Source organism: Drosophila mojavensis, unplaced genomic scaffold (assembly GCF_018153725.1).
Source record: "Drosophila mojavensis isolate 15081-1352.22 unplaced genomic scaffold, ASM1815372v1 contig_136, whole genome shotgun sequence".
NCBI lineage: Eukaryota > Metazoa > Arthropoda > Insecta > Diptera > Drosophilidae > Drosophila > Drosophila mojavensis.
In genome coordinates, this window is record NW_025318667.1 from 15,924,538 (window position 1) to 15,940,118 (window position 15,581).

General features: G+C 38.6%; 1 protein-coding gene across 8 annotated transcripts in view; it reads right to left on the reverse strand.

Annotated features, from left to right (window-relative positions):
* Window positions 1–15,581, reverse strand: part of LOC6583975 (probable G-protein coupled receptor B0563.6) — a 29,543-nt gene that overhangs the window by 8,194 nt on the left and 5,768 nt on the right. For 6 of the 8 annotated variants that reach the window (XM_015161352.3, XM_032732300.2, XM_015161350.3 and 3 more), the window contains exons 2-4: window positions 10,546–10,832; window positions 7,811–8,113; window positions 5,356–5,509 (exon numbers count right to left, since the gene is read on the reverse strand). In XM_015161352.3, the coding sequence (XP_015016838.1) occupies window positions 5,356–5,509; window positions 7,811–7,999 (343 nt within the window). In that variant the 5' untranslated portion in view covers window positions 8,000–8,113; window positions 10,546–10,832. Of the gene's footprint in view, window positions 1–5,355; window positions 5,510–7,810; window positions 10,427–10,545; window positions 10,833–15,581 lie in introns of all 8 variants that reach the window. The other 2 variants (XM_032732299.2, XM_044010002.1) reach the window with 2 other exon arrangements.

Sequence of the window (15,581 nt, forward strand, 5' to 3'; positions counted from 1 at the left end):
TGTAAAGGTCGGGTGTTACACAGTCAAGTGAAAATGTGTTTACACAAGAACAAGGGTTAATTGATGCCATAAAAACCTAGTGGATGGATGATGAACGTGGGTTAGTTATGACAATTAAATGAAATGAGAGCATACGTTTCGACAGAGGTAGATGCTTGATGGGTTATAGTACAGCCTATAGGGTATTTCCTAGCAGAGCACTCCCCAAGCTCTTGCTAGTCAACGGCTGTTAAAAACTTTAAATTAATTTCCTAAATCCCATGCTCTGCTTATTTTACTATAAAAATGTTCAAGTGTATTGTATAACAACCTCCATCTCTTCAGGTTCAGGGTATTTACTAGTTGAGCACTTCCCACGGCACAGCGCCTCCTAGCTATTGCTGAAAACTTTAAGTTCCTCTGCTATTGGAATTCATATCTTATCTCTTCGTCGACTTTTCAGCGATAATTTATGTAAGTTAATCAAGAATAAATCAAAATATATTGCCCAAAATGAAAAATTCGCTAAAGATTCCCTTGATAATACTCGAAATGATTCATGGCGATTGCATTGTATCTTGAGGCACATATGTTTCGTACTGTGAGCGACTACATATACCTTCCGAGTGACTATTAAATCAACTATGTAATACTCACTATAAAGATCGAGATTAGCAGCTCATTTAAGAGCATATGGATCTGTAGTTCATTGTAATGGAAATATGAGTTAGGGGTCCTTAAGCTCGCTTGACAAGTTTTTGCTTTTACGTTCAGCAAGTTGGGCTCTTCGTTTTATTGTAGAGTCAATAATTTTTCCGGATCTATTCCCCTGTGAGTCATAAAGCAAGCGGCAAGGGTCAGTCTTTTCCTCTGCCTCTCTCCCTCTCTCTCTCTCTCACTCACTCTCCATCTCTCTGTCTCTCGAAGCCCAAATGCATAACTTTGGTTAGCTAAAATGTATCGACACTTCCTTGACTCGACCAGCGCAAATCTGTGACAGTAGCAGAGTAGCCTCCTACACACACACACACCCGCACACCCGCACACACACACGCCCACTTTGATAGAGAAATACACATAAAGCAAGTCGGACAAATATTCGAAGGCAATGACCGACAAATGGCAACCGAGCGCGTCGTAAAAAGGCTGCTGCTGGCAGCAAAATATTTTTGTTATTTTAATAAAATGACTGCTCTGATTTCGGTCATTATTACTCTCAGGGCCTGGCAACAGCTCTGCCCCTATTCCTCTCCCCCCTCTCTTTCTCCCTCACTCTTAGCGAACTTGGCAACTGCACGGCTATTCAACTTATTTACTGCGAGCTGCCACTCGAACTGAGACTGGTGATATTTCAGGCAAAAGGACCTCACTTTGCATTTATCCAGCCCAAACAGCGCAGCCCAGTCCAACCAGTTCTTGACTTCAGAGAAAAAAAGCAAGTAAGAAAACTCTAGTCGGAGCTGTTCGACTACGAAAACCGCTGAACCGCTGCGAGGAATTGATATAGGGTGTAGAGTTTAGTGCCGATATTTCACATATAACAAAAATCGAAATTCTATAAAATATACATGAATCTATACTTAAAATTTGGAGACTCTAGCTTTAAAGGTCTAGGGGATATCATTTCTCAAAAGTTTCAGATTTATGAATAGACGGACAAAACGCTGCTTGACTCAGCTCAAGAATAATATATACTTTATGGGGGTATACCGCGCCTACTTCTGCCTGTTACATGCACTCAACCACATCTTTATGCAGGGTATACAAAGAACTTTAAGTGGCAGCAGTCGCTAGGTTTTCCAATTTCCAGTTAACAGCCATCACCTATCAGCTAACAGCCACCGCAGCTTCCGCCGCCCAGGCAACAGCCAAAAGGCAATCAATTATGTTGCCATCGCTTGCGTCTTACATTGGAGCCGTTTCACGTTTTACATTTTACATTTTACATTTTATGCTCACATTTTACAGAGATACTACCTTCACCACATTCACCAACCTTTCGCCACCTTCAACTGGCGGCTGCCTGGCAGGCCAACACTGCTCAACAAATTTCCCATTTGCTATTTGCTATTTGCTCTTTGCTATTTGCTCTTTGCTATTTACTTTAGCCTCGCAGGCTTTTGGTCAAAAACAAATGTAGCAAATTATCTTTGTGAAAGTAATATTCGTTTCACTTGTGCTCGACTTAATGGAACAGCCACAAACAGACACCGGCTAATCATAAAAAAAAAACTCTTTATGGACTACACTTTCAGAATGAGTTAACTGAAACTGCATATCTTTGTATATAACTAAGATGAATATACATATACAAATATATTCTTGCTTGGAATTAAGAGTCGAGTGCAGTAAGCCAATCTGTCTGTGAGTCAGTCTTAGATTCCTCCTCTAAATATGTAAATATATAAATCTCTATATATAAATTTTCTATAAATAATTTATTTCTCAAAGAGATTCAATTTGTAGCGTACCAAAAATATGTAGGTAGCTGTGATTGTCAAATTGAATTAGATATTAAAAATTTAATTTCAGTGCGCTATTCGGACGAATTTTTATTTTCCATTTTTTGTGGTTTACAGAATCCAGCTTAATTTTATTTAAAAAAAATGAAATAATAAAAAAACCAATAAATGGAAACATCATTTTAGAGCTATAGTCAATAAAATATAGAAAATATTCACTACGATTGGAGAACGTGACGATCGCAGTCACAAAACTTGAAGTTGTGGAAGAGCAGGTTCAGAGTATTTGCCTGTTGTGCATTCCCCACTGTACGTTGATCAGACCTATATAAAAACTTGACTTGATTCATGCCCAGCAGAGTCCGGTTATAGCGACGCTCAAGGTATCGACGATTTTTTACCGTTAGGGACGCTTTAACCAAACCGGAGGCCTTTTTGTATAACGTAGTGCGTTAAAGTCTGTGTAGACTGAGGGTATTTATCAGTTGAGCACTACCAACACCTTTTTCTCGTACAAAATTCTGATTTTTGCATCTACTCGTTCTCAATTCATTTTATAGTTAACTTTGAACAGCTCAAGTCTATTGCAAAAGGGAAAATAAATTAAATATTTTTAAGTTCTGGCTATTTATTAGAGATTAAAGATTCTGATTAAAGCTGCTTTGCATTTGCATTGCAATGCCACTTAAATGCTAAACCTCTCGCTTTAAATTGAGTCTAAAACTGAGAAAGCGCAAGAAAAAAAAAATGAAACTAATCTTAATTGAATTATAAATTTCGTGTTCTTCCCCTCATCTGCCGTTGCCGTTGTTGTTGTTGTCGTTGTTGTTGCCGTTGTTGTTGCCGTTGTCGTTGCTGAGTTGCCGAGTGTAATGTGAGCCGCTCGAGTCCTTGCCACACGCCGCATGACTGATTGCACGCCGGAATTGGCAACATGCTGCGTCCGTTGACATGCTTCATTTTTTGTCGGCCAACGCATTAATCAATTAGGCGGCCCCAGAGCAAACGAGAGCCTCAGCTTAGCCAGTTACTTGCGAGCATTTAACAACTTGTCTAATACATTTCAGCATTATTTCACGCATTTAGATACAGCAGCCACGTGTTGCGGCCGCAGGCGGGGCATTTGCGACTAGAGCGAGGCATATGTAACACACAGATGGGGCAAGTGATAAGAGAGTTAACTATCTATCTATCTATATATATATATATATATATATATTTATTTATTTATGTATCTATATATCTATATATCTCTATATATATTTATATACATATCTATCTATCTATCAATCTATATATCCGTATATCTATATCAAATATATAGTAAGAGAGCTGACTATCTATGTAGCTATACATCTATATATCCGTATAACTATATCATCTATATAGATGTTTTTATATCCTTGGATTATTTACTTTACTATTTCATTTTTATTTTCTCATTCGGTTATTCAGTTCTAGTGTATTGAGACTTCGTTATGTCTCTGCACGTCTGTTTCCATTGTCTTTTTATTCACTGCTCCTCTTACTCCTCATCTTCTTCTTCTTACTTTTTTGACGCAATGCTGGCCGTGTTCCCTCTTTCTCTCTAGAGCTTAGAGGCTTTACATAAATTTCAGAGGACTGCCTAATCAAATAAGGTTCCACAGCGCCAGTTCATATACGAAGAGACACACATATACACACATAGTTACACACACACTTCCACACATACACACTTACACGCATATTGTTTTGTATTGTTATGGCTATTGTTGTTGAAGTTGCCAGGTCATTGGGATTGGGGTGGGGTCAAAGGTTAATTTCTTTAGTAGTATAAATAAGTGCGAAAATATTTGTATAAAAGAAACGAGAATTTCTGAGAAGGAAAAGAACTTCCCGAATGTCCCAAGCAACCCAAATTAAATTTAAATGCAACGATGCGAAAGGACGAATCTTAAATATTCTGCAAGCTGCTATGGGAAGGAGACACATATGTGTGTATGTGTATATGTGAAATTGAAAGTAAACTGTTTCTTAACAAAGTTTTTTTTTTGGTTGATGAAGTTGGTTTTTATAGATATTCCTTATCAGGATGGTGAAGGCAAGCTGATCTAATTATGATCTGTTCTCTATGTTTTGCTGATATTTCTGTACTACTATATATCTGTCCAGAACTCGTAGGATATAAAAACTTTCTTTTCAATTCATTTATATAAAAATATATAATACCATACTTTATTATATATAAACTAAAAGGCATATTTCATATTCATATATTATATCATATATATGATTTCCTTATCTCATTTATTTACTTAAAGATTATATATATAGAACCATATCTTTTTTTATCATACTGCATCATACCATATCAGACTCGAGTATAAATCTATATTTACTATATCACATATATCATTTAACTTCCTTCACTATCTCCTTTACTTTTGTAAATAACATATCATATATTACGCTTACTATACCAATCCCCTTCATATATCATATCTATATATCATATATCTATATATCATATCTATATATCATATATCTATATGTATATATCATATTGCTCAGCTCATTTATTTGTCTTCACTTTGACTTTGACTACAAATCCTCCATTAAGAGTTTTTTCCAACTGCATATTTATCATAGAGATTATCTGAAAGGGGTATCTTTCAGTCGCCTACCGCTCTCTTTTGCTGCTTGTCTTTATTCGATTCGCTTTCATGCCAAGCTGTGCCAAGTTATCGTAATTGCGCTGCCGGCAATTGAAATCGGCAATTCGTGGGCATTTTAAGTGAATGAAACTAAAATTGGCAATTATTCAGCGAATAAGTGCGGCTCGCCGGGCAGTAAATGAAATCGGATAGCCGGGGAGCGAGGCGGCCTAAAGAAGATGTACATTGTGGGAGGGGTCAGCTCGGGCGGCACTTACCTCGCATGTAGATGTAGGCGGTGCCGCGCATATTGCGTCGGGTCAGGACAATTAGGTTGAGCACGTTGCCAATGATGCCCAGGGCGCAGATGATGGGCAGCATCAGGCCATAGCAGTATTCGCGTAGAGCCTCGGTGCGCGGATCTTCCACATCCTGCGGAATACGCAGCAAAGCAAGAAGAAGAGGAGTAAGCAAAGAATATCACATGGTGTTTTTTTTTTTTTTTAGTGCGAGCGTAACGAAGCTAATCGAAAGTAATAATAGTAATAGAATAAGAGTAAAAAACAAAAACAAACATAAACACTCGACCATCGGCTATAGCTGATTGCACAATGCTCGTTTACAGCACACATAAAAAAAAAATTATAATAAAATGTAGCACGAAATACTCATTGATTTATACACATAAATACAATATGTAGTTTATTTTATTTTATTATTATTATTATTTTTTTTTTTTAACGATTTTTTTGCTGATGAAACGAATATGCCTTGACTTCATCACATTTGCTGCGCTAGCCCGAGAACGGTAAACAAAATCGTCAAAGCTCATAAATCATGCTGCATTTACTTTCTTGCTCATGTGCACACTCCAGCTCGGCTCAGTCCGTCTCTGTCGCGCTTGCAGTTATGCCTGTCGCATTGTTGCCCAGTTGGATGGGCTGCTACAGATAAAAATTCAATAGTCAACTTGACACTTTTATTTGTGACTTGTTATGCACACGCACACACACACACGCACACACACACGCACACACACGAGCACGCACACGCTCTTGTTCTATCTCATCTGTGTCTATATCTATCTCGCTCTATCTTTTGCACGTCTACCACTAAGTGGGTTGGCATTTTCGTATTGTAAATATGTTTTGCATGCTTTTTAGCATGTTTGCTTTTGCTGTTGCTTTTGCTTTTGCTCTTTGTTATGTTTTCCTCTTATTGCTGTGTTCTGCTGTTGCTGTTGCTGTTGTTGTTGTTGTTCTTGTTGGTGCTGGTGCTGCTGTTGATGTTGCTGTTGTTTCATTTTGGTTTTGTTACACCCTCTCTTCCACACTGAGATAGACAGGCACCGCCAGTTCACTTGAGTTCGCCTTTTTTGCAGCCTTGGGCGAAAGTTGTGCACAAAGCACCTTTTGAACGGCAAGAACAGCATCAGCAGCAGCAACACCAACAACAACAGCAGCAACAACAACAACATCTAGTGCAACAGCAGCAAACTTTTGCACGTGCTGTGCTATGAAATGAGTTATTTCGCGTTCGCCTTGAATGAGACTTTGTTCATAACGTTTGCCTGCTCCCACTGCTAAATGGGATAAAGAAGAAAAATAATAATAACAGCAACACACACACACAGAACCACAAAACGCATGAGTATTGTGCTGTGCGTGTGTGTGTGATGTAAAAGTAGGCAACAGCTCGCAGCACAGCTGCTCACAGCAGGCTGCCCCCCTCTAGCCAGCGTTAAGTATTGTTACTCAAAGAACAGTTTGAATTGAACCACAAAAAAATAAAAAGAAATAATAACATAGAAGTTCAAATATAAAATAAAAACATAGAATAGAAAAATTATGTCAGTTTACGCAACTATTTTCGAGCTAGCAAACAGCATTTTTTGCTTGAAAGGAGATTTTTTTTTTTTTATAATTAATTGATAGATTTTTTTTTTATGTTTTGAGTGTTTTTATTTGTTTTTCTTTTTTTTCTTTTTAGTAAAATTTAGCTCTTTAAAATTGGAAATTAAATTATTAATAAATATTTTATTAATTTATCGAAAAGTTTTAAAATGTATTCCAAAAATTCTTTTTGTATAAATGTTAAGAAAAAAAATTTTTGTTAGGAAAAAGAAAAAAAAATAAATAAATAAATAAAAAATCCTAGTATTAATTAGCTACTAACAAATTAGTCAAATAATACTAGGCAATTATTATTCTGATTTTAGTCTTGTGTATTTATTTTAAAATTTTCTTATTTTTGTTGTTATAATTATTTCCATTTTATTTATTTATTTATTTTTTTTTTTTTTTAATTAGTATATCCTTTGAAAAAAAATGGGATTAAAAAAAATAATTTCTCTTTTGTTTTTAAATTAAATACTTTAAATATTATTAAATATATGAAACTTGTTTTAAATATTTGAAAAAATACTAAATATTCTTTATTTCACTATGCCATTATATTGATATTTTAAGTCTTTTTTTTTCTGTAACTATAACTTTTTACTTTATATTTCATATAAATCGAATTCCGTTTGAGAGCTTTTCCAATGAATTTTAAAATATACCTATTTTGTTTTTGCAAAATTAAAATAATAATAAAAAAAAAAAAAAAAAAAAAAAAAACCGAAACTAGGCAATTTGCTTCCGTTTACTATTTGCTTTTTGATGTGATTATTATGCTAATTGTGGGAGTACCCCTCGCTTGGGTGCGGAACTGAGGCTGAGAGATTTCACTTACCGCATATAGGTCGTCTCGCAAGTCGTTAGCGTAAATGTGGGTGGCATTGGTGGCGGTGCCCAGGACGAGGTCGCTGCTGCTGGTTAGATTCGCGCCCCAGATGACGGAGCAATAGGCGGGATCCTCCTCGGTGTTGTAGAGTCGTGTTATCATAGTTTTGCTCTGATGATTTCTCACGATTCGTTCCATGCGACTATCAATCTGTGTAGGAGTGTGCGTACGCAAGCGTGCGCGTATGTGTGTGTGTGTGTGGGTGGGTGGGTGCTGGTATGTGTTAAGCCTTCAAGTATCCGCAGTTAGATTCTAGTTTAATTTGTGTAAGTAAAGAAAGCGAACAAAGGCGGCAAAGTCAAAGAAATTGCGTGTAAAAATAGCTGGCGGGAACAAGCTCATGAATGAATGCGGGCCCTCTACCATGTCGAAGCTATGTAATTTAAATGTCGGTGATGACAACAGCAACAACAACAGCAGCAGCAGCAGCAGCAGCCGCAGTAGCAGCAGTAGCAACAACAATAGCCGTAACTACAACAGCAACAACAACAATGACAACGACGACGACGACCCTCAACACCGGAACGGCAGCGCCATTGAGATGAAGGGCGCAGATAATAGCAGCAACAAGAGCTATCCGAAAGAGAGAGAGAGAGAACGACAGAAAGAGAGAGTGAGAGCGAGAGCGACAGAGACTAGCGGAAACGGAAGCGTACACTTTGCTATAAAAACAAAAGTTGTAAGTCGATGGGGAGCTAGGCGCTCGCAGGACCTGGCAGGAGCTCGGAGGAGCTGGCAGGACCCGGCAGGAGCTGGCAGGAGCTGTAAGCTGGCAGCTGGCAGCATTCATACCAATCATCTGTATCAGCGCCCAATGCCCAAGACACATTACAGTTGACGCTTTGATAGCCATTGTCGCAAATCAAATCATTGTTCACAAATAAACAAAAAAAAAAAAAGAAATAGGAAAAGGAGAAAAATCAAAAATGGAAACAAATTGTAAAGCAAACGTCCAGCCATAAAAATAAAATGCTGGAAATAATTGCGGCCTCTGAAATATGTTTGAATTGAATGCAAATCGTTTGCGAAACAATGCCCACTAAATGGGCGGAACAGGATAGTTAATCCCAAAGCGAGAGAGAGAGAGAGAGAGGAGAGAGAGAGAGAGAGAGAGAGATGCGATGATCTCTGTATGAATTGGTTGGGAATGTATGGGAAATGAAACAGGCTGAAGTTGAATGCAGGGAACAGAGTATTTGAGTAAGTTCCAATTGAATCGATTTAGATCTATGGGAGTAGTTCTATATCATTTATGAGTTTGTGTGAGGGAACGGGGCTTACTCTCTACACTCCAATCATGAAGGAGATGAAGGATTGAGTGAATTCCAATCGGATCCGAATTGATCAACTTGAGCGACGTTCGTGATTAAGTGAATTATGAGATTGTGGGAGCAGACATAGCGTACCCTCCACTCTTCTCTCTCCACTTTCCAATCAAGCTCTCCATTTATGTTGCAACCGAACAGAATTGAAATATTTTAATATTATATAAAGCCAACATCGAAGGAGCAGTTTTGAGAAATGGTTGACTTCATTTTAAGCTTTAAGTATTAAAAAAAAAAAATGTTTCTGTTAAAGTAAATATTACTAAGTCTCTATGGATCTAATCTGTAAGGTAAAAAACATCGAATATGTCTGTTTGCAAATTAACTTTTACATTGAAAACCGTCGAGAGAAGTTCCTTGTCGCATGCTCAATAAAAGTACCCTGCAATATCAGAAATTAGAAAAGTGTCAAAACGAAGACTGATTATTAAAAAATATACTAAAGATCTTGATAAATGTAGAATCCGGTTATAATGCGTCCGCTTATATCGTCCGTACGGTTATTTGCGACGATATTTTTGGTCCCCAGACAAACTGTCGCATATATGTATATTCTCATAAAACAATAAATACCCTATATATCTATTTCCATAGCAAATAGAGTATAAAACCTAAAAGTTCGGGATACTTTTAAAACAGAGCTTCTAGGATAAGTCAATAGTCCCCATCATGCATATTTCATATGTATATAAGATTATTATTATGATTATTATTATATGCAATTCTCTTATGGGTGTTTTGTTTGGAAAAGTCTTGAGGAATTGATCAAGGTCTGAGTAATTCTAGTAATTTTTGGAACTTATATAGAGAGAGATGATAGAGAATGCTGTAAAGTGATAGCTGATATATCTGTATACTTACTGTAATGCTTATAAGCTGTGGATGTACGAGCCCAAAAGAAAAGAACTGAGCTCTTCTATTCTCCGAACAATCCGAACAATCCCATCAAATAGGGTGGATCGAAGTAAAGAATTTGAGAAATTTTAAGCAAATTGCTTGAGTTAAATTTATGGTAAACGTTGTTTTTGATTGATTGTTGTTGTTGTGGCTCATTGTTGCTTGTTGTTGTTGTCAGTGCGCTGACATCCGACAATCGAGAATCGTTGACTGAGCGGGGCAAGGGGGGAAACGAGTTGCTGAACTAGCTGAAGTTCTGCTAGCCAAAATTCATGGCTGGATTTGGCTTGGCTTGGCTTGGCTTGGCTTGGCTTGGCTTATGCATAATGTATATGAATGGAAACTGAATTTGCGTGCAATTAGAACATTGGATTAGTATATAAAGAGATATGTATATATATATGTATATATATATTTATACATGTGTGTGTATATACAATGGGTGTGATACGTGGAGCTTACCTGTAAATACCTTGGGGATCGACTGGAACGAGCTGCAATCGCAGTGTCAAATTCTCTGTTTTTCCTTCTTCTTTCGGCTCTTCTTCTTCTTGCTGTTTCTTCTTCTTCTTATGCTGCTTTAGTCCCACGAACTTCGGTGCTTGGCTGAAAGTCTCTTAGCACTTGAAGCGCTCGAGCAGATGTCGAGGCAGTTTCCCTAGTTGCTGTAGCTGTTGCTGCTGTAGCTGCTGCTGCTGCTGCTGCTGCTGACACATGTTGCATGTTGGTCAGGGGCTGCAATCAACACGCTGCAATAAAAATAATACGCTCAGCCATGTTCATTTTGTGACACTCGCCCGACGCGCACACTTTATTTGTCTTTTATTGTGCCCTCAAAGTACACCAGCAGGAGACGGTGCTGGCGGCACTTGAGCGGGAATAAACTGGGATGGGAGGCAGGAGGCGGGAGTGTTGCCCATTGGTAGTTGGGGTTAAGGACGCACCTCATGTGTCATATAAATGACGATGTCGACTCGCCGTGCACGTACGCGTCCCGGGGCCCTTGCAACAGGTGTGTTTTATATTCACGCAGTCAACACGCGCCTGTCACACACACACACACAGACACAGAGGGGGGAGAGAGAAAGGGGGCCGAGTGTAGTGCTCGCTAAGCGCTAAAATCAACGCTGACAGGCGACAGAGTTTTGTATAAGATATTTGATAAATTGCCCCAACCAGAAGCCCGTGACGTTCAGCTAGCCAAGGATTCAGGAGCGAGTGTCATAAAGCGGGACACAGTAAGTGCCAGGCAAATATGCCAGATATCCATATATCAATGTGTCAATATATACATACATATATTAATAAGGCATATACATACATACATATTGTGTAGATATATAGTATATAAGTATGTATATATACTCAACAGAGTGAAATTTTGCTGGGTTTCTAGTTTAATATTCTAGCAACACTTTGAGCTATAGATTATTTTCCTCGAATATCCGACTAGAATATGCTTGGCCTTGGCTTGTTCTGTGTCTAATAACCTGCTCATATTGCTCTACAGTCCACCCTAATCCTTGAGCAGATAAGTTGATTTCTCATATGCAGCTGAGATGGAAATTGTTGAGTAAATTCCATGACAGTATAATCAACATTTTTCAATCTCTGTCTGGCCTTGTCTGACGATACCCTGTTGCAATTGCAAGTGCGCTGGCCGGGTATATTGGTTTTGCTGAGGTGTGTGTGTTTGTGGAATAAACAGGACTAGAGGCTCATAGACTACAGAAAAGCTTTAGCTTTTCGATATAAATAGGTCATATGGAAATAAGAAGAAGATAAAATATGCAAGCATGATTAAGTTTCTTCGAGCTGAGTTGATTAGCTATGCCAGTTTGTTCAGCCGACGCGTCGGTCTCTGCCTCTTCGTTTGTTCCTTTCTCTTTCTCTCTTTCTCGTCTTCATATTCTCAATGATCTCGAAGATCATAAGCTACAAATTATATATATATATATATTTTTTTTTTTTTCTAGTTTCATTCGTCATAGAATTTTGTTGTTTATTTTCCGATACCTCTAAACTCTACTTTGTTATCAATATAACTTTTGATGTGTCTCTTAAGCCATAGCTTAGAGATTATTGCTATATGGCTATATTAATTTAAATAATATATGAATATATCTATTTTATCCATAATATTATTATTATTACAGTATTTTTTTCTATCATATTAATTATTTCTTAATATCGATCAATTTGACTTATTTCAAATAGTCAACTCGGAATTTGGCTGCCCTAAGTTATTTATGCTTTAAAAGCTTTCTGAGTTTAGGACAGCCAGAGTTTAGACTTTACATGGTCAAGTCTAACCACCCTGTTACCTATGGCATCTATCAGTGCGTCTATCAATCTGTCAATGAGATAGCTCATCTATCCATCTATTCTTCCGCTCTTCTATCCACTCATCTATCTATTCAACCGTCAGTCCGTACGTCCATCCGTCCGTCCGTCCGGACATCCTCTCCAAATGATGTAGCTAATCCGAATTACAAATTGTTTTCCAATTGAGTTTTTCATCAAATTGAGGCAGTAGCAAAACGTATTTCCCCCTTAAACTCTAAACTCTGCATGCAGCACAGCCTTGGTTGGCCCAAAAGCAATCCCCTTGGCCTGCTGACGCTCTTGTCCCTTGACCGTAAATCGACTATAAAAACTAGACTTAAACTGTGCGTTAATCATTTGCTGACGCGCATCTATCGATGTCCCACTGTGGCTGCCACTTGCCACTTGCCACTTGCCACTTGGCCCAAGCACTTGCAGCCTGCACTTGCCGCGCGCGCGAATAAGTATGCAACACTTTCAGCCATTTGCATATGGCCCACATCACGCAGACGCCGTATGGTGGCTGCTCGGCTGCTCGGCTGCTTGGCTGCTCTGCTCGGCTTTGCTGGCTGTGTAGCTGCCGTCTGGGGAGATTGAATGACACAAAACATGACACAAACTTAATTTCCCCAAGGCAGCCATCGCCCACTGCCCCCTCCCGCTGCCCGACTAGCTGCCCGACAGAGTGACTGAATGAATCGCGGCAACACCCTGGCAACACGTTGTTGCCACTCGATAGGTGCGACTACCCCAACACGCAGCAGGCAGCAGCCAGCAGCCAGCAGCCAGCGCCAACGCAATCGCACGCATCGAACTGTCATATTGTAAAAATGTCGCATAAGTTATGCCAGCGATTATCATAATCATTTGCCAGTGGCCAGGACGCTCGACACACACGAATGATTCAAGCGCGCCAATATGGAGGCTGGTGTATATCTCTGTCTCTCTCTCTCTCTCTCACTCTGTGTGTGTGTGTGTGCCAGTGACTGGGCAAGGCCAGGTAGAGCTATATAAATAGATATACTCGTACCTCAATATATATATTTATATGTGCGTATTATTGTGTGCGCTTGTCTCTGTGTGTCTACACTTGTCGCTGGCGTTGTTAGTTTTTGGGCTTTTGCGATACTGTTTGCTGAGCACTTACAGTTATTGCGGTCTAGTTTCGGGCCAAAAGTTTTCATTTTGTTAAATAAACAAGCTACAGCAAGACAGAGACCATGCGAAAGAGAGACAGAGATATTGAGTGGGTGAGATAAATTAGGGAAAATAACAAAGCAAAATGCCCGCCTGACCATGACCAAGCCCTAGCTAACTGACGACCTGTCCGATTGCGTCTATCGACGTCAGAGACCAGCATATGCAGCGACAGTCAATAGTCGATAAGCGATAGTCGATAATCTATAGATGACAATCAATCGATAATCGACAGTCAACAATCCATCAAAACGAATTATAGTAGACAAACACTCTATTAATAGTCTATCGTTTATTGTTGATCATCTATTGTTGACTATCGGTCAAAAATAGATTATTAAAGGACAACAATCGATAGTCGAAAATAAGCAGTTAATGATCTATAGTTGATGATCGGTGGAAGATCGGTGGAAGATCGGTTATTGATAGTTGTTAATCGAGAGCCCAGCACCGATAGTTGATTATTAATAGACCAATATCGATCATTTAAAATGAAGAGTCGTTACTCTGCAGCTGATAGTTGAAATTCAATAAGAAAATCAGTAATTGATAGTTGGTAATCGACAGTCTATAATCGATCAAGAATTAGAGGTAGTCGACAATCAACAGTCTATAATCGGTAATTGATCATTTATAGTCGATTATGTATTGTTGACAATCGATTATTAGCATGCAATTATCGATAATCTATAATGAATAGGCGACAATCAACATTCACTAATCGATTGTCGGTAATTGCTTGTTAATAGCTGGTAATCGATTCTCGATAAGCGATAATCTATAATCCATAATGGATAGTCAGCAGCGTCTACAGAAAATATTCGGTTTGTGACAGGACGACGAGCAGCCAAATCATTTTTTAAAATCCATAAAGCCAAAGACTTTTTCGGTAGCTCATCGAATATGTTTATTATCGATATAAGTTGATAATTTAATGCCGGTTTGGTGTGTAGCTCCGTGTACTGCGTACAAAGGAAATATTTAATATTTGCATTTCCGATACCCTTTTCGTTTCCTTTTGAAGTGTGAGAAGCCCATATTTCAAATCATTGCTGTCTGTGCAAAAGTGATTAAGCGCAGCTATCTATTCGAAAAGTTATTCAATTAAGAAGTTTCCCCTATTTGATGATAAGTGTTTGAACGATGGGAATGCAAGTTCTTTGTAGTTGTCAGGGTATCGCCAGGTCGAGCAGTGCCGACCCGAGCATCCTTTGCTTGTTGTTTCACTTCTCACACTCACTCAACATGTACATACATATGTACATCTCCTGAAAGAGCGTAAGTACACTAATTCGAATCGTCTGCTTATAGATCTTATTGCCCAGCTCGCTAAGCTGCGTCGATGTCTGTCCCCCATCCCCCAACTTCCTGGGCGTGGTCTTAATTGGACCAGCGGAAGCCCCTACTCCTAAAATTTTCCGCTATTCGCTCTCAGGCCTCGGCGTCCACCTCTGTGGCAAGTCAGACTAAGTCTCTAATTCTATAATACCCTAACTCTGCAATATTCACTCTGCTTTTACGTTCAGCTGAATATTCTCTTGGAAGTAATCTTTGATTTTATATAATAAATAATAAAAAAAAGATATTCTTGCAGTTCCTTTTGAATTGATTTAGTTAAAGGTAAGAGTATTTGTGAATGGTTCTACTCATATTTGGGCTTTATATGGTCTGTCATACACACACACACATACACCCACACAGATGACTCTGCACTGTTTGACATTGATTTTGAGCATTTTTGAGGCCCTCAATAGACACAAAGCGAAATGAAGCAAATGCTTAATAAATCCCATAAAGATTTTGTTACGCTTCATTTTTTTTCTTTTTCAGATACAGCCCTCTCTCTCTATCTCTCTCTTTCTCTACCACGCCCTCTCTAACTCTTCCCTCTATGTGTGTATATGTATTTAGTCCCCGAGCTGGCATGATTAATGCCTTTGTTTGTGTTTCCCGCGTCGCATTTATGCATATGTGTG